General features: G+C 34.8%; 2 protein-coding genes across 2 annotated transcripts; both read left to right on the forward strand.

Moving 5' to 3' along the window:
• Positions 1-2170: 2170 nt before the first annotated feature.
• On the forward strand, positions 2171-5010 carry LOC109803850 (uncharacterized). The gene is made up of 3 exons (XM_020365522.3): positions 2171-2705; positions 3354-3500; positions 4743-5010. Exons 1-3 carry the CDS (start codon positions 2460-2462, stop codon positions 4884-4886), a joined length of 537 nt encoding a protein of 178 aa, XP_020221111.1. The 5' UTR covers positions 2171-2459; the 3' UTR covers positions 4887-5010.
• Positions 5011-9782: 4772 nt separating this feature from the next.
• Positions 9783-18320, forward strand: LOC109806410 (uncharacterized). Its single transcript, XM_020368840.3, has 3 exons — positions 9783-10090; positions 11734-11880; positions 17948-18320. The coding sequence occupies exons 1-3, from the start codon at positions 9845-9847 to the stop codon at positions 18089-18091; spliced, it is 537 nt and encodes a 178-aa protein (XP_020224429.1). The 5' UTR covers positions 9783-9844; the 3' UTR covers positions 18092-18320.
• The last annotated feature ends 1043 nt before the right edge of the window (positions 18321-19363 follow it).

Consider the following 19363-nt stretch of genomic DNA (forward strand, 5'->3'; position numbering starts at 1 on the left):
TAGCCAGTGTCTATCTTAGAAAATTCCTAGTGCCAAGTAGCGATCAGTAAATTTATCAACTTTAGTTATATGAATGCAACATGCAATCAAATTCTTAAACCTTTAATTATGGAGAATTTGACAGAACACAGATCAAGAAGTTGTTCCAGTAAGGGGATAGCAGCCTGAAAATCTTTAGTGATGTGAATCTTAAGAGAATGTAGCCGCCGTCCTGACCTAGAACATTCAAGAATGAGAAGAACCTGACTTTTACCAATCCCCTTTCTCCTTATTTATATGGGTCTCATATACGTGATACGGATCTTTGATCCTCATCCCCTTAAATGCATGCAGATCCCTCTTTGTAATGAATCTATGAATCCCATTTATATTCGTAATCAAATCTATGCAAGAATCATGTGAATCATAACTTTGATTAGTTTTACCAGAACTCACTCGTCAATACACCGATGACTAGCCTAAAGTTTGAGTTGTTTGGTCAGATGGGGACCAGGAATGTATGTATTGTTCGACTTGCTCGGCAAATTGGAGACCATGGGGTACACAACCCTCCTGGCTTATGCGTTAACGACATGAAGAGCCTTGATCGGTCAACTCGGCAAATTGGAGATCTGGAAGGTACACAACCCTCTTGGCTCGAGTGTTAGCAACGTGTAGAGACATTGTTCGGTCAATTCGAAAATTTAGAGGTCCAGAGGGTACACAACCCTCTTGGCTTGAGCATTAACAACGCGTAAAGACATTGATCGGTCAGCTCGGCAATTTGGAGATCCAGAAAGTACAAAAAGTGTTAACTTTAATAGTTTGTTATTAGAAGGTTTAATTTCAATTCTCATAGAAGTATGTTATATGAATTTAATTAACTCGGGAGTGAAAGTTTGAGCTACTTAAAGTGTGTTTTTATTTTTGTTCAGTTGAATTGAAAGTGAATTCGGCATTTTTCCTCTTTTTCAGATTTTCATGGAAACACTTTTGTCGAACTGAGGACCAGAAGGCGAGTCCAATCTCTCAATTAGTCAGGTCAATCTAACAATCATCTCTAAGATAGATATAAGGCTACTGACTAAAATAAAAATAAATCGGACCTTAAATAGAGATATATGTTTTAATTTATTTAAAATCTATCTTATTTAATTAAAAATCAGAATTAACCTTTAAAAAAAATTTATGTTAGTTTTGAAAATTCTTACGTTAGTTTTATATTTTTCTTTAAAACCTAAATTTTAATAATAATGAAACAAATTATTTTTTTATCATGAATTTTTTTTTTAAAAAAATACAGGTATATTTAAAAATATATATTTGTTGATTTATTTAAAATTAATATAAAATAAATTTTTAAATAAGTTAATAGATAAACTTTTAAATAAGTTAATAGTTAGGTTTTTAAATATGTTAAATCATATTTGTACTTTAATTTTATGCAACAAATATGACTTATATATTCAAAACTTAGCTTAACCTAATCTATTCTCATTTCTATTACCAACCATGAAGATAAAGTAATGAAAATCCTGCTATTTTTTCCTATCATTACGAATCCAAATGGTAATAATTGCAAGATTTACTTTTAGGAATCAAATTAATGGTTTAAGAAAGGTTAAAAATTAGTCTTTCAATTTGCTTCATGTGCCGTGACAATTAAATGATCTTATTTTTAAATTGGTCTTTGTGACATGTATGTTCACATGGACATATTAAAGATATTGATATGATATTCAATGTGTCACATCAATTATAGAAATGTTGTTAATAAACTTTTATTTTACTTAAGAACTATCTTCATGGATGAAAATTACTTTTAGAGATTTTTTTTTATCTTTCATGAATCAAATTGTACATGGCATACACTTTCAAGAACCAATTTGATGATTTAACCATTATTTATTCTTAAAACTATCGATTTAGAGAAAATAACAATAGCACACAAAAAAATTTATTACCAATTTTAATTAAATATGCTAAAGTTTAATGAGGTGTACATTTACACTTTCGGCCCATGATAAATTATCATTAATTTGACTTTCTAGTTATTTATGATAAAGTCAACAAATTTAATGTATTATACGATAAATTAAAATAGTTGAATAACATATTTTGTAATATTAAAAAGCACATATATAGAACCAAATATTTATTACACGTGATTTGGTAGATGTATTACTAAATCAAGAAGCATAAACTCCAAATGTTGGTTCAGCGGTAAGGGTTGATCCACGCTTAAGCAAGGTCAGGGGTTCGAATCCTGCTTTGTGTATGCAGTCGCATTAAATCTTGGGGCCAGCTATCCCACCCTTTGAGGTGCCTCCAACGCGAGGAGATTAGTCACTGCTGTCTGCGGTGATACTCCAGGAACGAACCAAAAAAAATAATCAAGAAGCATAATTCAATTTGCAGTTGAAGTGAAGCGAAAGATGGTTATGACAGAGAGGAGGAGAGAATCTGTGTGAGTGTTAGGTATGAGTTTGAAAGAGAAAGCAGAGAGTGTGTGCGCCTCGCCATGGCTGAAACTCTCGAAGGATGTTGACCCCAAACATGCTTCCAACACCTTGTACTACGTTGACGCTGTGGAGGCTGCAATTCCTGTTCCTCGTAACTGCAACGCGCGTGGCTTCTACGACCACTTATTTAGGAACTTCATCAAGGTCGATCACATCCAACGTGGACGAATCCAATGCACTCTTCTCGCCAAACCACTCATCTGCGTAAGCCCTTCTAACAAACTCCTTGCTAATGGTATGGAATCTTCTTACAAAATTGTCATCTTGTTTTCATTTTGTTCCTTGTTTTCAAAGAGTTGTACATGGAACAATGGAAAAAAATAAAATAAAATTGTTTGCTGTTCAAATTTTTTAATATAGGAAACAAGGTGACAATTGTGCAAATTAAAAGTGAAAACAGAAAATAAGAATAGAAGTAAATTGGCCCTAAATGAAAATAGCTTCTATAAAGGTTTTGGCTCTTTAATCCAAAGGTTTGCATGAGAAATAGTGTTTCCAATGTCTCTTATACAATTTTTTTGAAAATAGGGGAAAAAAATATAACTAAGGTGACATTTTTTATAATTCAAAATGAAAGCAAAAAATAAAAACAGAAACATTTGATTGAACCAAACAACCCCCTAATTTTTGTTTATATTTTGATCGAGCATAATTTGGGGAGTATGAAGATTTTGGTTTGTTGCAAAGTACAGTCAAGGGCTGTGATTTTGGTTTCTTGAAGTTCTCATTTTCTATGTTAGCAAATGAACTCACTTATTTGGGTTCAAAGTTAACATTTTGTCAAATGGAAATAAACAAAAAACTGCTATGCAGTTGTATCTGAAATTTTCATTTTCTTTATTGGAATTGCAGAATGGCTATGGAACTCTGCATGGAGGGGCTGTTGGGTCCTTGGTTGAGATTCTGTCTACTGCTTGTGCTAGAACTGTAGTTGCTGAAGAGAAGGAACTTATTCTTGGGGAAATGAACGTTTCTTACCTCTCTGGCACTCCAGCAAATGTGAGTTATTTATATTCAGCCTCGATTCTTTCCATTATTGTCTATTGCAATACAATACGTTTTCTTCAAATAAGTAGATGCTAGATAAATGGCATGGAGTCATGGCTTTAGAATGATTTGTTGTGCTGCATGAGGAAATGTAATACTTCATCATGAATTGTATTTTGAAACAACAGAGAAAGCTGAGGACGTTAGAAAGCAAGCCACTTCAACATTAAGCCATTAGATTGAGAAGTTTGCTCTCTTAGCATTATAAACAATGTTGCTTAGCATCATTCAGCTTCAGTTGCAGTTTCTTAGCATTGCTTTGGATCAGTGATTCAGTGATAGATCCTCATTATTTATATTGTAAAGATAAATATGCCTACTATAGGACTCCTACAGCCATCAAAGTCTGATTGGCAAATCTGGAAATTCTGGTTCTTGTCTTTCTCTGAACTCTAGAGGACTTGAAAAATCAACCTTACAAGTAATCTTACAAAATAGATATTTAGATTACAAGTATTCCTAGCACATAATGAATGTAGTTTCGCATTCATTCAGTATGTAATGTTGGTGAGTTGCATTGACATTTTTGGTGGATGACTAATACATCTCATATTGAGGATTTCCAGAATTGCTATCGAGTTTGAGATATAGTTTTTGGATGAAGAGCATGGTTCAGCTTAGAGAGTAAAGTGAACTATCAATAACTATCAAATAGAAAATCAAATTTAAATTTTGATTGAAAAAAAATATGCATGGATAACAAACTTTGCATTTGTTATAAATCACCCTTGGTTGTTTTCATCGGTCGTTATTACTGTTGGGGTTATTTTATGGTATTTGTTTGAGGGGATATTTTATGAAAGTGTTATTTTTATAGGGTTATTACACAAACATACTCCACAATGATGAGATATTGTCCGCTTTGGGCCTTAGCCCCCACGGTTTTGTTTTTTGTCATTACCCAAAAGGATAATCAATCATTGAAGTATGTTTATGTTATATAAGTTATTATTTTTTGTTTTATTTTATCGATGTGGGATTTGTTTGTATCCCAACAATTACTTATTACCCATGCACTTTACACTTTATAGTATCCAAATCCTTCAAATTTTTTTACTGGTTGGAAGAAATGTTGGATGATGTCAATGTTGCCAACTTTGCCATCTAACTCTGATATGCCCATTTTTGTGTTCATAAGCCTTGTTCATGCTTAAAACCTTTGATAAGTGGATTTTTCACTTTATGTTTATCCAGGAAGAAGTGCTAGCTAATGCCACTGTCATGAAGTCTGGAAGAAATTTGACTGTTGTTGCAGTTGAGTTTAAACTGAAGAAAACTGGGAATTTGCTCTATATTACTCATGCTACCTTCTATAACATGCCAGTTTCCAGTTTATGAATATTTAGCTTCCTGGTGGATGTTGTTCAGCAGTTTCATTTTAATGTTTTTTCCATAACATGATTCTTCAAATCAGGCCGATTCTTATCAGTGATAAATTTTTAGTGCTTTATTGTTATGTTAATTATGACTATTGCCATAGCCATCATGTTGATAAATTTCTTATATAACAAATATGATAATGTTAAAAATAGAATGTAATAACCATTAATTTAGGACTTGCCAAAGTCTATGACTTATGGAATTATTTTTAACGAAACAGGAGGACTATTGCGGTTGGCATTCAACACTTACCTACGAATAGTTTGAACTCAGCTAAATTAGTCTTTTTATTTTTTTAATTTATTAAAATTAGTGGTTTAATTTTTTTTTTAAATGATGCAATATGATCTTTTTCGTCCAATTAAAATTAATGACATTAATTTTTTATACATGTGACATAATAAAAAGATGACATGTGTAATTATGTGTACAAAAATTTATTGTCGTTAGTTTTAATTAAATGACAATAATCATATTACTTTATTTAAAAAAAAATAGGAAATTAAATTGAACTTTTTAACAATAAAAGGATTAAATTTAATAAATTAACAGACCAAAAGAGTATTTTACCTTTCATGTGTATATTGGAAAAGATGAGAATGTATTGTGCGATAATAGTTGAGATGTCAGAGACTGTCATTACCATATGGTTAATATATTGATTTTTCTGTTCTTTTATAACTTTCGGAACTTGATTACTTGTTGCGAGATGAATGGCCACCAAGCACAATTTTTTGGTTTTAGAAGAAAAAAATCTGTTAACAAAAACTAAAACATAAGTACTAGTTTCTAGATATAAGAAATAAAATATAAAAGTTGTACAAATGTAAAACAGTAAAAATATAATACAAATATAAAGAGTACTAAACATAAAATACAACATATATTTATAGAGTGTATGACCCAATCTATTATTAATGGCAAATTTTTTTTAATAATAGGACAAAAACAAAACTAGAGTTTGTATAGCAATAAAAACTAAATAATAACTTACGAGTAAAAACATCTTTCTAATTTTGTTTTTTAAGCGCTTACAATAAGTAATTAAACTTTGATTTCAACGTCTGAAAAAAGAATCTTTCTATTTTTTATTTTTTAATTACTTACTAAGCAATTTATCAAAATAATAGTGTGGTGCCGTATGCAAAAGATTCGAGGAATATTTGGTTTTCTCGGCAACCAAAACTTCAATTATGGAAGAAGCTAACGATTTTTTAAACCGTAGAAGTATGTTATATGAATTTAATTAACTCGGGAGTGAAAGTGTGAGCTACTTAAAAGTGTGTTTTTATTTCTGTTCAGTTGAATTGAAAGTGAATTCAGCATTTTTCCTCTTTTTCAGATTTTTATGGCAACACTTTTGCCGAACTGAGGTCCAGAAGGTGACGTGAGTCCAATCTCTCAGCTAGTCAGGTCATGCTAACAATCATCTCCAAGATACATATAATAGAATTTTTTAGGTAAATAATATTTTTTTAAAATTTTTTTACCAAAATAACACCTGTACAACTTTATTTACACAACTAGAACCGTTTACTGTTCACACTCAGAATTCGGTTCCCCGGGAACCAAATTCTGAGCTTCAAATTTTTTTTTTTCTTTTTTTTCTGCTCAGAATTCGGTTCCCGGGGAACTGAATTCTAAGTTGTTTTTAATTTTTTTTTAGCGTTTTCTGCTAGTTTGTGCAAGTCTGGGAAGCAGAACGGCCCGTTCCGGAAGTAAAACGGCCCGTTCCGGAAGCAGAACGGCCCGTTCTGCTTAAACACATAGAGTATTTTTTTTTTTAATTGGAATGGCCCGTTCTAATGTTAAAAAAAACACTCCATGTGTTTAAGCAGAACGGGTCGTTCTGCTTCCAGAACGGCCCGTTCCACTTCCCACACTCGCGGAAAATCAGCCATAAACCAAAAAAAAAAAAAATTAAAAATAACTCAGAATTCGATTTCCCGGGAACCGAATTCTGAGCACAAAAAAAAGAAAAAAAAAATTTGAAGCTCAGAATTCGGTTTTCGGGAAACCGAATTCTGAGTGTGAACAGTAAATGGTTCTAGTTGTGTAAATAAAGTTGCACAGGTGTTATTTTGGTAAATTTTTTAAAAAAAAATATTATTTACGTTAAAAATTCACATATAATAAGACTACCAACTAAGATAAAAATAAGTTAGACATATGATTTTGTTTGCTTAAAAATTATCTTATTTAATAAAAAAAATTCAGATTTAACCTTTTAAAAAATTTATTTATTTAAAATTTATGTTAGTTTTGAAAATTCTTACGTTAATATTTTTTTTCTGTAAAACCTAAATTTTAATAATAATGAAAAAAATCATTTTTTTATCATGAAAATTTTAAAAAAAATCATAGGCATATTTAAAAATATTTGTTGACTTATTTAAAATTAATGTAAAATAAACTTTTAAATAGACTAATAGATAAACTTTTAAATAAGCTAATAGCTAGGTTTTTAAATAGGTTAGGTCAAACTTGTACTTTAATTTTATACAACAAACATAACTTATATATTCAAAATCTAGCATGATGTAATCTATTCCCATTTCTATTACCAACCATGAAGATAAAGAAACGAAAATTCTACTACTTTATACTACCATTATGAATTCACATGGTAATAATTGCAAGATTTGCTTAGTAACTATTAAACATTTATATGTTGCATTTTAAAGTGCTAAAAATTACTTGTGTTATCTCACTTAATGCATAAATTTGTTAAAATAACTCATCTTTTATGTTAAGCGTGCAACAAACAACTATTGATGCCAAAATCGTGAAATTGGGACAAAGAGACAATTATGACTTGGAAATGAGCTAAAAGATGTAGCATTATCGTGCTAGCTCTAAACATAATTCTGTTGGATTACACACCTAAAACTAATGAAGTACGATTGGGCTTAGGTCATGCTATGACCATGCTCCACTAAAAGCACACCTTGGAAGAATGCTCATGTCGATGAAAAAGACGCCCCAACTTATGAAGCATGATCATGTTTCACTATAGTATGATGGTGTTGGTCTTGAAGCATGTTCAATTTAAAAAGGAGCAAAACCATACTTGATAAGCATGGTTGTGTTATTTGAACACTACGGTCATGCTAAAGGTTACAAAGTTTTTTCCTTATAAATAGAACATATAAGAATGTTTACGTGTTGGAGAAAAAGATATACACTAGAATGGAGTTGAATAGTGTATATCAAAAATTTGCGTTTTTATAATGTAGTGAAGTGATAGATACAGTGACAGATGAAGTACTGGAAAACAACAGGCGAAATACTGTTAGGCAACAAATGAAGAGGCACAAGTATTTTATACTAGTTCGTTTCAAATCCAGAGACTACATCCAGTTCTCAATCCAACTAGATTGAGTTTCACTAGCTTGAACAAGATACAAGTATTCTTTACACAAACCACTTCTGGCTCAATACCAAGTATTCTTTCATCAAACCTCTCAAAGCTCAAATCCAAGTATTCTTTCAACAAGTTTCTTTAAACTCAACCACTAAGTATTCTTTTGCACAAGTCTCTCTAGGCTTAACCACTAAGTATTCTTTTACACAAGTCTCTCCAGGCTCAACCTTTACAAATAAGAGTTACAATTATAACTTCGTCTCTTCTAGATGTGATGTTATCAAATACAACACGAAAAGACTACAAAGAACTATATACAAGATTTTTAATGAAAATCTTCTTTGTAACACTTCAACTTTGTTTTCAAAATGTCTGATGTGAGTGAGCTGCTTAGTATATGTTGGACTTTTGTGCACAACACTTTTCTTTGAAAGTGTATTCTTTTCTTCTTTCACTACTTGCTCTCTTCTCTTGTTCCTCTCTTCACACATTGTAATGAGAAGGCTTGATCCTTAAATAGTAATTCTATAGAAGATGATCGTTACAGGAACATTGAATTTAAACGTTAAAGTTTCTTTACAAGTTGCTTTGTTTGTCTTCTTTGCTGGTCCTAGAAATATAATATTAAGGCGTGTATCTCTTAACTACTTTTCATCATTTCCTTTTATTTTGAGTGTGGCAGTGTAGTGTCAGCACAAAATAATCTTTGCAGTATCTTTTCCATGTAATCCAGGATTTTCTCTTTCTTTCCTGACACAATGATTTGACATTTCCTTTATGCAAATATTCTTTTTCTTCGAGGAAGCTTTCTCATTCAATCTGTTAAGAAATACAATATTAATGCTTCTTAAAGAATGATCTAACTTTTTAACAAAAAATAAATGTATCATTAATATAGATCATGCACTTCGTCTTGCAGACAAAATATGACATTTGCTTCGTGTGAAATAGTTTCTTGGAAAAATTGTTTGTTATAAAAAAAACTCATAGCTTCTCGTTATTTGTTATCATAAAAATTCATAGCTTCTCGAAGAGATTTAAGATTCTCTTTTATTTAATAAATTCCCTTTTTGACAAACTCCCCCTTTTGATTTTACATTAAGATTATTCCATTTTTACTTAGTTTTTAATGGGAAAAGAAGGGGGGTGCAACACAAAGCGCAGGAGCCTTATGCGCTACCTGCATAAACACAACACACAGGAGGCTCCCTACGTCACTTGGTCAGCGACCTGTCCCTTCGACAAGGGTCTATCCCTACATGCAAACATGTGTTAGAGCCACGAAACGCTCAATTTTCCTATGTGTCAATCATTCAATTTTTTTGTCTTATTAGAGTCTTTCACCATCCGCAGAACCTTTTTTTATTTCTGTCACGCAACAAAAATCATGTACAATGATAATTAGTTTATTTGTTTATTTTTTTATTACCAGTATTTTATTTTATTTTGATAAAAAAAATCTGATTAACTCTTCACAGTAAAAAAAAAAAAAAATGTGAAGAGAAACATGGTTATGACATAGAGGATGAGAGAATTTATGTGAGTGTTAGGTATGGGTTCGAAAGGGAAAGCAGAGAGTGTGTGCGCCTCGCCATGGCTGAAAGTCTCGAAGGAAGTTAACCCCAAATGTGCTTCCAACACCTTGCACTTCGTTGAAGCTATGGGGGCTGCAATTCCTGTACCTCGTAACTGCAATGCGCGTGGCTTCTACGACCACTTCCTTAGGAACTTCATCAAGGTCGATCACATCGAACGTGGACGAATCCAATGCACTCTTCTCGCCAAACCACCCATCTGCGTAAGCCCTTCTAACTTCTAACAACAACCATTCTTCAATTATTAAAATATACTCTCCATCTTTCGTTACTTAGATACACTTTCTGTCGTTATTCGTTACTCTTTGTCGACTAAAATTCCAAATTTTGATAAATCCTAGGTATCTGTCTGTCGTCTAAGCTTTATCCAAATGTAAATCCAATTCCTTATGCACTTCTTTTATTTTTCTTTTGTCAGAACTAGAGTTTCATTTCGGTGATTTCGCAATTAAGATTTACATTAAAGATAAAATTATTGAGATAAAACTTGATTGTAACAGTTGAAGGACACAAAAACACTTATATAGGTTTTGTGCTATGTACGAAGAAATCCTCCAATGTTTTGATTGGGTTTTGTTTGTTTATTGCTACTGCCAAGTGCCAATACTCTGATTGGAAGCTGAGGAAATCGGGAAGTGAGGGATTTTGGGAGGGGTTCGTATTTATGTTTGAAGTGTTTTGTTTATTCGATAGGGTCCGTGATTTCTGATAATATGCTAGATAATTATTAGAACTTCCCTGTTATTTGATTCTGTCTCTTTGCAAAGGAAGTTTTTGTTTCGGTGGATGTTCTTTTGTTTGTTAGCTCAGGAAATTGGGAAGAAGATTGATCTATCTATGCTTTGCAATGTTTTGTTGATTGGTTGATGAAATTGCTAATAAACTCCTTGCTAACTGTGTGGAATTTTAGTGGCTCTTTTGATTTGAGAATTTTTGTTTTGTTTTGTTTTGTTTTCACTTATAGGAGATGAAAATAAAAGTGCAAAATGCATTGAATTTCTTAATAAGTTTTTGAACTGTTTGCTTCTGGTTTCATTCTCTACTTTCATTTTCTATTTTCACTTCTTTATTTTTTTGGTATAACCAAGAGATATAACTTTCTCCCATCAGATCAGCTCATTTAGAGGTAAAGTGGCATCTTTAATTGTGACTCCGTATTTAAACCAGGAATTGAACCTTAGTACGTGGTTAAGAAACACAAGTGTTGAACTATTTGTATTAACAACATCAGATACTATTTTCATTTTTAATTTACAAAATTGTCATCTTCTTTACAAAGAGTTATACATGGAACAATGGAAACAATTTTTTTTTGTTTGTTTCCTATTCAGAATTTTTAATATAGGAAACATATAGGAAACAAGGTGACAATTATGCAGATTAAAAGTGAAAACCGAAAATAATAATAGAAATAAATAGGCCCTAAATGAAAATAGCTTCTATAAAAGTTTTGGCTCCTGATTCCAAAAGTTTGCATGAGAAATAGTGTTTCCAATGTCTCTTGTACAATTTTTTGAAAATAGAGAAAAAAATATAACTAAGGTGACATTTTTTATAATTCAAAATGAAAGTGAAAAAAAAAAACTGAAACATTTGATTGAACCAAACAACCCCCTAATTTTTGTTTATATTTTGATCGAGCATAATTTGGGGAGTTTCAAGATTTTGGTTTGTTACAAATTACAATCAAGGGCTGTGATTTTGGTTTGTTAAAGTTCTCATTTTTTATGTTAGCAAATGAATTCACTTATTTGGGTTCAAAGTTAACATTTTGTCAAATGGAAATAAACAAAAAACAGTTATGCAGTTGTATCTGAAATTTTCCTTTTCTTTATTGGAATTGCAGAATGGCTATGGAACTCTGCATGGAGGGGCTGTTGGGTCCTTGGTTGAGATTCTGTCTACTGCTTGTGCTAGAACTATAGTTGCTGAAGACAAGGAGCTTTTTCTTGGGGAAATGAACACTTCTTACCTCTCTGCCACTCCAGCAAATGTGAGTTATTTATATTCAGTCTCGATTCTTTCCAGTGTTGTCTATTGCAATACAATACGTTTTCTTCAAATAAGTAGATGCTAGATAAATGGCATGGAGTCATGGCTTTAGAATGATTTGTTGTGCTGCATGAGGAAATGTAGTACTTCATCTTGAATTGTATTTTGCAACAATAGAGAAAGCTGAGGACGTTAGAAAGCAAGCCACTTCAACATTAAGCCATTAGATTGAGAAGTTTGCACTCTCAGCATTATAAACAATGTTGCTTAGCATCATTCAACTTCAGTTGTAGTTTCTTAGCATTCTGATAGAATCAACTGGTAAAAAGAGAGATCGTGAAAGAAAGAAACAGAGAAAAAAAAATGTCTGTAAGGTTTTTATTGACCCCCTCGCTGAGCCACGCCAATGTTCAATCAAATTCAGTACTCAAGGCAATTTTGAGAGTGCCAGCTCTCCCTGATTACAATTCTTCCCCCCCTTCTCTTCCCTTATGTCTTCCTATTTATACAATATAACAGCCCCTACAGAACTCTTATCAATTATCAGTTAGTTATTAAAAATAACTAACTGCCTCCCTTTTCCCTCCTCACATAGACCTGTTTAACCATAGGTCTTCTATCAATACTCCCCCCTTGAGCTATCACCTTGTCCTCAAGGTGAAATTGTGGAAATGTGGCATCAATCTTGTCTACTGTCTCCCACGAATTTTCACAGTCAGGCAGGTTGTGCCATTTGATGAGTACTTCCAATTCCCCTGTGCTGCTGTACCTGTAAGCTAAAAGTTCAGCGGGTTGTGATTGCAATTCCCAGTCTACAGAAAGCTCTGCCGGAAGGGACTGCACGTGTTTTTCTAGTGGAATGGCTTTCTTTAATTAGCTAACATGAAAGACTGGATGAATTCTACTATTTTTTTGGTAACCGCAACTTGTAAGCCACCTCACCCACCTTAGCCACCACCTGGAAAGGACCATAATATCTAGGACTCAACTTCTCATTTCTCCTCTTCGCCAGCGATTTGAGCCTATACGGTTGGGCTTTTAGATAAACCCAATCGTCCACCTCCAATTTCACGTCCCTTCTTTTCCTATTCGCTTGTTGTTTCATCCTATGCCGTGCCTTTCCAATGTTAGCTTTTAACTCCTCCAGAATTCCGTCCCTCTCTTCTGCCATTACATTCACAGTTTCCACCTTGGAAGGAAAAGTTTGAGCTTTGGAAATAGCAGGAGGATCCCTTCCAGCCTTGAATGGAGTCATACTCGAAGACTGATTATAATGAGTGTTGAAACAAAATTCTGCCCAAGCTAACCACCTAGGCCATTGCTTGGGTTTATCCCCCACAAAACACCTCAAGTAATGCTCCAAACACCTGTTAACCACTTCTGTTTGTCCATCCGATTGGGGATGATGCGCTGAAGTATATTTCAATTTCGTGCTTGCTGATTTAAACAACTCTGACCAGAACTGACTCAAAAACAACTTGTCCCTGTCAGTGACTATGGATTCCGGAAATCCATGCAGCCGCACCATTTCCTAAATGAACACTTGAGCCACCTCCTGTGCAGAAAAAGGGTGTGATAGGGGTAAAAAATGGGCGTACTTGGATAGTCTGTCTACTACCACCAAAATAGTATCCTTGCCTAGAGCTCTTGGAAGTCCCCCAATGAAATCCATGGATAAGTCATTCCATATTTGTGTAGGAATTGGTAATGGTTGCAGCAACCCTCCTGGCGCCAATGTATGATATTTATTAGTTTGGCAAATGTGACATTCAGCCACAAATTTGGTAATATCCTTCTTCATTCCCTTCCAGAAAAATGCAGCCGACACTCTATTGAAGGTTCTGAAGACTCCCGCATGTCCCCCCATAGCTGAAGCATGAAACTCTTGGATGATGAGAGGAATCCTGCTAGAATTCCTGGGTAAAACCAATTTGCCTTGGAAAAATAATTTTCCCTCCTTCAATTCATACCCCTTTTGCTGGTTCGGGTCTGTGACCAATTTCTGTATTAATTCTCGCATTTCAACATCCTCCAAGAACTCTTCTTCCCATTTCTGCCACTCCTCCATTTCCACTCTTGATATGGCAGCATACATCATCTGCCTTGAAAGCCCATCCGCCGCCTTATTCTCATAACCCGGTTTGTATTGGATTTCAAAATCAAATCCCAATAATTTGGTTGTCCACTTGTGATGCTCCTCTCCCAACAACCTCTGCTCTGTAAGAAATTTGAGGCTCCTCTGGTCAGTTTTTATAATGAACTTCCTCCCCATCAAATAATGTCTCCATTTCTGAACAGCCACTACAATCGTCATTAACTCCCTTTTTATACTGATTTTCTCTGGGCCTTTTCTGAAAGTGCCTTGCTCATGAAGGCTAAGGGTCTGCCCTCCTGAAGCAGCACTGCCCCAATCCCTTTGCTGGAAGCATCTGACTCCACTACGAACTGCTTGGAAAAGTTCGGTACTGCCAAAATGGGTAATTCGACCATGGCCTGTTTAAGTGCCTCGAAAGCTGCGGTGGCTTCCCCACTCCAAACAAATGCTTCTTTTTTTAACAATTCAGTTAGAGGTCGGGAAATCACCCCATATCCCCGAACAAACCTCCTATAATATCCGGTCAGATCCAGAAACCCCCTCAGACCTTTAAGACTCGTAGGTTGAGGCCACTTAAGCATGGCTTCTACCTTGGAAGGGTCTGCTGCCACCCCCTTGACTGAAATGACATGACCCATATACGCCATCTGAGGCCTTGCAAACTCACACTTCTTCCCATTAGCCACCAACAAATTTTCTTTTAGCAGAGTCAGCACCTGCCTTAAGTGGTATTGATGCTCTTCTAGACTCCTGCTATACACCAATATGTCATCGAAAAATACTAACACAAACTTCCTCAAAAATGGCCTCAATACTTCATTCATTAACCCTTGGAACGTTGAGGGTGCATTAGTAAGGCCGAAAGGCATTAGCAAGTATTCATAGTGCCCCTCGTGTGTTCTAAAAGCAGTCTTGTGAATATCCTCCTCTCATCCAAATTTGGTGATAGCCCGATTTCAAGTCCAATTTGGAAAATATAGTGGCCCCAGTCAGTTCATCCAAAAGCTCATCAATAACTGGAATTGGAAATTTATATGGTACGGTTACCTTATTCAACGCCCTGTAATCTACACAAAACCTCTAGCTCCCATCTTTTTTTTTAACCAAAATTATAGGACTAGCATAAGGGCTGATGCTAGGTCTGATAATCCCGGTTCTCAACATATCCTGCACCAGTTTTTCAATCTCATTTTTTTGATAATACGGATACCTATATGGTCTGAGGTTAGGGATCTCTGCCCCCTCCTTCAACTTGATAGCATGGTCTTGCCTTCTTGACGGAGGTAGTCCCTGGGGTTCCCTGAAAACCTCCTCAAACTCCTCCAGGAGTTGCTGAATACTAGTAGGAACTGCTCTCATCTTCTCCTCTGACTCGGTTTCAGCCACACAACATTCCACCCAATAGATTTCTTCCTCCTCCTTCAATTGCCTGAGGGTGCCTTTCAATGGTGCTTCCGACACACTCAAGGAAGAGTCACCCTTGATTTGATAGACCTCTCCTCCCACTCTAACCTTCAAGGTTAATTTTCCAAAATTAGCCTTAATTTCTCCCGGCCCCCTCAACCATTCCATTCTTAATATCACATCAACACCATCCAATGCAAACAGATAGAATTTCTGCTTCAAAGGAACCCCCTGTAACTCCATTTCCAGCCCTGCGCACACCCCCTGCGCCTTCACATTATGACCATCCCCTACCTTCACCCAATACGGTTCCGTTCTCTCCACCACCAACCCCAACTTCCTTACCACCGAATCAACAATGAAATTGTGGGAAGCCCCACAATCCACCAAAACCAAAATTGAATTATCTCCTATCTTCCCCCAGCATTTGAACGAATGTTTTGAAGTCATTCCTACCATACTCCGAAAATCTAATGTTGTGGTGGACGGCTTACCACTCCATTGGATTTCCTCCTCTTCATCCTCCACTACCACGCCCTCTTCCAACAACATTATTCGGATTTGTTTGTTTTTGCACACATGTCCCGGTGAATACTTCTCTTCACATCGGAAACAAATTCCTCTTCTTCGCCTGTCTTGGTACTCCGCATCGGTCATATGTCGCCAATTTGTTTTTCTTGCCCTTCCGATTATCCTCCCCTTTCGTCCCCGTGGGTTCATCTTGTTTCTTCTTCTCTTCGTCCCTCCGGCTGCCATAAATGTTCTTGTTCCATCCCCCTTTGTTATTGGTGGTCGACGATCCACCCCCCTCCTTCCTTAAAATCGAATTTCGGGACTCTATCAATAGCGCCAAATCCATAATTTCTTCCAATGAATTGAGTTGATGCAACCTCAATTCCGCGTTAACCTCCTCCTTGAGACCATTCAAGAAAATGCCCTTCAGATAATTGGTATCCCCGATCCGGAGAGGCCCAGAATTGGCCTCGAACTTCTCCTTGTAGTCAGCCACACTCCCTTCCTGCTTAAGGCCCAACAACACCTCGTAAGGGTTTTGTACCATCTCGGGCTGAAATCGTCTCAGCCATGCCCCTTTGAAACCCACCCACGCCGAATTTTGATTTCTGCTTTCCCACCATTGGAACCATGCCAACGCCTTCCCTTGCAACGCCACCATAGAAACCTCCACCTTCTCGTCCTCCAATACCCCCTTTAATCTGAAATATCTCTCCATCTTCCCAACCCATCCCAGCGCGTCATCCCCCTGGAACACTGAAAGTTCCAGGTTTTGCCACTTCCACCCGTTCTTTTCCATTCTTGGGACCACTGACATTTCGTCCCCTTCGCGGCCGTTACTTCCCATTGTCCCCATGGTCACTCGCATTTCCTTCACTTGCTCCAACATCTCGCGCATAGCCCCCTCGATGTTACACTGCCACTCATTTTCCTCAGCCGCGCGTTTCTGTACGTCCTGCAATCCCTTTTCCACCTGTTCCAACCAAAACTCCATCTTCTTTTCCATCCTTGATCGCCTCAGGTTCGTAAAAGCTCTGATACCAGTTGATAGAATCTACCGGTAAAAAGAGAGATCGTGAAAGAAAGAAACAGAGAAAAAAAAATGTCTGCAAGGTTTTTATTGACCCCCTCGCTGAGCCATGCCAATGTTCAATCAAATTCAGTACTCAAGGCAATTTCGAGAGTGCCAGCTCTCCCTGATTACAATTCTTCCCCCCCTTCTCTTCCCTTATGTCTTCCTATTTATACAATATAACAGTCCCTACAGAACTCTTATCAGATATCAGTTAGTTATTAAAAATAACTAACTGCCTCCCTTTTCCCTCCTCACATAGACCTGTTTAACCATAGGTCTTCTATCACATTCCCTTTGGGAATTGCTTTGGATCAGCAATTCAGTGTGATAGGTCCTCATTATTTATATTGTAAAGATAAATATGCCTACAGTAGGACTCCTACAGCCATCAAATTCTGATTGGCAAATCTGGAAATTCTGGTTCTTGTCTTTCTCTGAACTCTAGAGGACTTGAAAAATCAATCTTACAAATTAGATATTTAGATTACAAGTATTCCTAGCACATAATGAATATAGTTTCGCATTCATTCAGTATATAGTGTTGGTGAGTTGCATTGACATTTTTGGTGGATGACTATTACATCTCATATTGAGGCTTTCCAGAATTGCTATCTTGAGATATAGTTTTTGGATGAAGTGCATGGTTCAGATTAGAGAGTAAAGTGAACTATCAATAACCATCAAATAGAAAATCAAATTTAAATTATGATTGAAAAAAAATGTGCATGGATAACAAACTTTGAATTTTTCATAAATCAATCCCTTGGTTCTTTACATCAGTAGTTATTTCTTATTACCCTGCACTGTGCACTTTATAGTATCCAAATCCTTCAATGTCTTTTACTGGTTGGAAGAAATGTTGGATGATGTCACTGTTGCCAACTTTGCCATCTAACTCTGATATGCCCATTTTTGTGTTCATAAGCCTTGTTCATGCTTAAAACCTTTGATAAGTGGATTTTTCACTTTATGTTTATCCAGGAAGAAGTGCTAGCTAATGCCGCTGTCGTGAAGTCTGGAAGAAATTTGACTGTTGTTGCAGTTGAGTTTAAACTGAAGAAAACTGGGAATTTGCTCTATATTACTCATGCTACCTTCTATAACATGCCAGCTTCCAGTTTATGAATATTTAGCTTCCTGGTGGATGTTGTTCAGCAGTTTCATTTTAATGTTTTTTCCATATCATGATTCTTCAAATCAGGCCGATTCTTATCAGTGATAAATTTTTAGTGCTTTATTATTATGTGTTAATTATGCCTATTGCCATAACAATGATGTTGATAAATTTCTTATACAACAAATATGATAATGTCAAAAATAGACTGTAATAACCATTAATTTAGGACTTGCCAAAGTCTCTGACTCATGGAATTATTTTTAGCGAAATAGGAGGACTATTGCGGTTGATATTCAACACTTACCTACGAATAGTTTGAACTCAGATAAACTAGTTTTTTTTTTTATCTTATTTAATTTATTAAAATTAGTACCTTAATTTTTTTAAATGATGTAATGTTTTTTTCCGTCCAATTGAGATATAATGACATTAATTTCTTATACATTTGACATAATAAAAAAATGACATGTATAATTATTTGTACAAAACTTTAATATCGTTAGTTTTAATTAAATGACAAGAATCATATTACATTATTTTTTTTTTAAAAATGAGAAATTAAATCGAATCTTTTAACAATAAATTAAGAGACGAAAAGAGTATTTAACCTTTGATGTATATATTGGAAAAGATGAGAATGTATTGTGCGATAATATTCGAGATGTCAGTGATTGTCACTACCATACAGTTAATATATTGATTTTTCTCTTCTTCTTTAGCTTTCGGAACTTGATTACTTGTTGCCAGATGCACGGCCACCAAGCACAACTTTTTGGTTTTAGAAGAGAAAAAACTGTCAACAAAAACTAAAACATAAACAGTAGTTTCTAGATATAAGAAATAAAATATAAAAATTGTACAAATGTAAAACACTAAAAACAATAATACAAATATAAAAGACTAAAATATAAAATACAACGTATTTTTATACTGCCTATGACATCTATAGTTAATGACAATTTTTTTACATTAGTAATCAATTAGAATTATTAATAATATCTTTTTTATTTTAATTTAATTAAATAAACAGATAAAAAAGTATTATTAACAACTCTAAACGATTATCATGTAAAAAAACTTTACATTGAGGTGATTAACTCTTTTTTTTTAATAATAAGACAAACAAAACTAGAGTTTATACAGCCATTAAAACTAAATAAGTAATTAAACTTTGATTTTAACGTATGAAAAAAAACTTTGTATTTTCATTTTCTAATTGTTTACTAAGTAATTTATGAAATAGATGTAGGTATGAAAAAAAGGAGCTCTCAAGAAACAAA

Source organism: Cajanus cajan, chromosome 3, assembly GCF_000230855.2.
Source record: "Cajanus cajan strain Asha chromosome 3, NIPB_CcT2T_4, whole genome shotgun sequence".
NCBI classification, from domain to species: Eukaryota; Viridiplantae; Streptophyta; class Magnoliopsida; order Fabales; family Fabaceae; genus Cajanus; species Cajanus cajan.

What these genes read in the sequence shown, in the direction of transcription:
- LOC109803850 (XM_020365522.3), top strand. Translation starts at nt 2,460, where the DNA reads ATGAGTTTGAAAGAGAAAGCAGAGAGTGTGTGCGCCTCGCCATGGCTG. An exon ending in TCGCCAAACCACTCATCTGC is followed by an intron (nt 2,706 to 3,353) that starts GTAAGCCCTTCT and finishes TTGGAATTGCAG; the next exon opens with AATGGCTATGGAACTCTGCA. An exon ending in TCTCTGGCACTCCAGCAAAT is followed by an intron (nt 3,501 to 4,742) that starts GTGAGTTATTTA and finishes ATGTTTATCCAG; the next exon opens with GAAGAAGTGCTAGCTAATGC.
- LOC109806410 (XM_020368840.3), top strand. Translation starts at nt 9,845, where the DNA reads ATGGGTTCGAAAGGGAAAGCAGAGAGTGTGTGCGCCTCGCCATGGCTG. An exon ending in TCGCCAAACCACCCATCTGC is followed by an intron (nt 10,091 to 11,733) that starts GTAAGCCCTTCT and finishes TTGGAATTGCAG; the next exon opens with AATGGCTATGGAACTCTGCA. An exon ending in TCTCTGCCACTCCAGCAAAT is followed by an intron (nt 11,881 to 17,947) that starts GTGAGTTATTTA and finishes ATGTTTATCCAG; the next exon opens with GAAGAAGTGCTAGCTAATGC.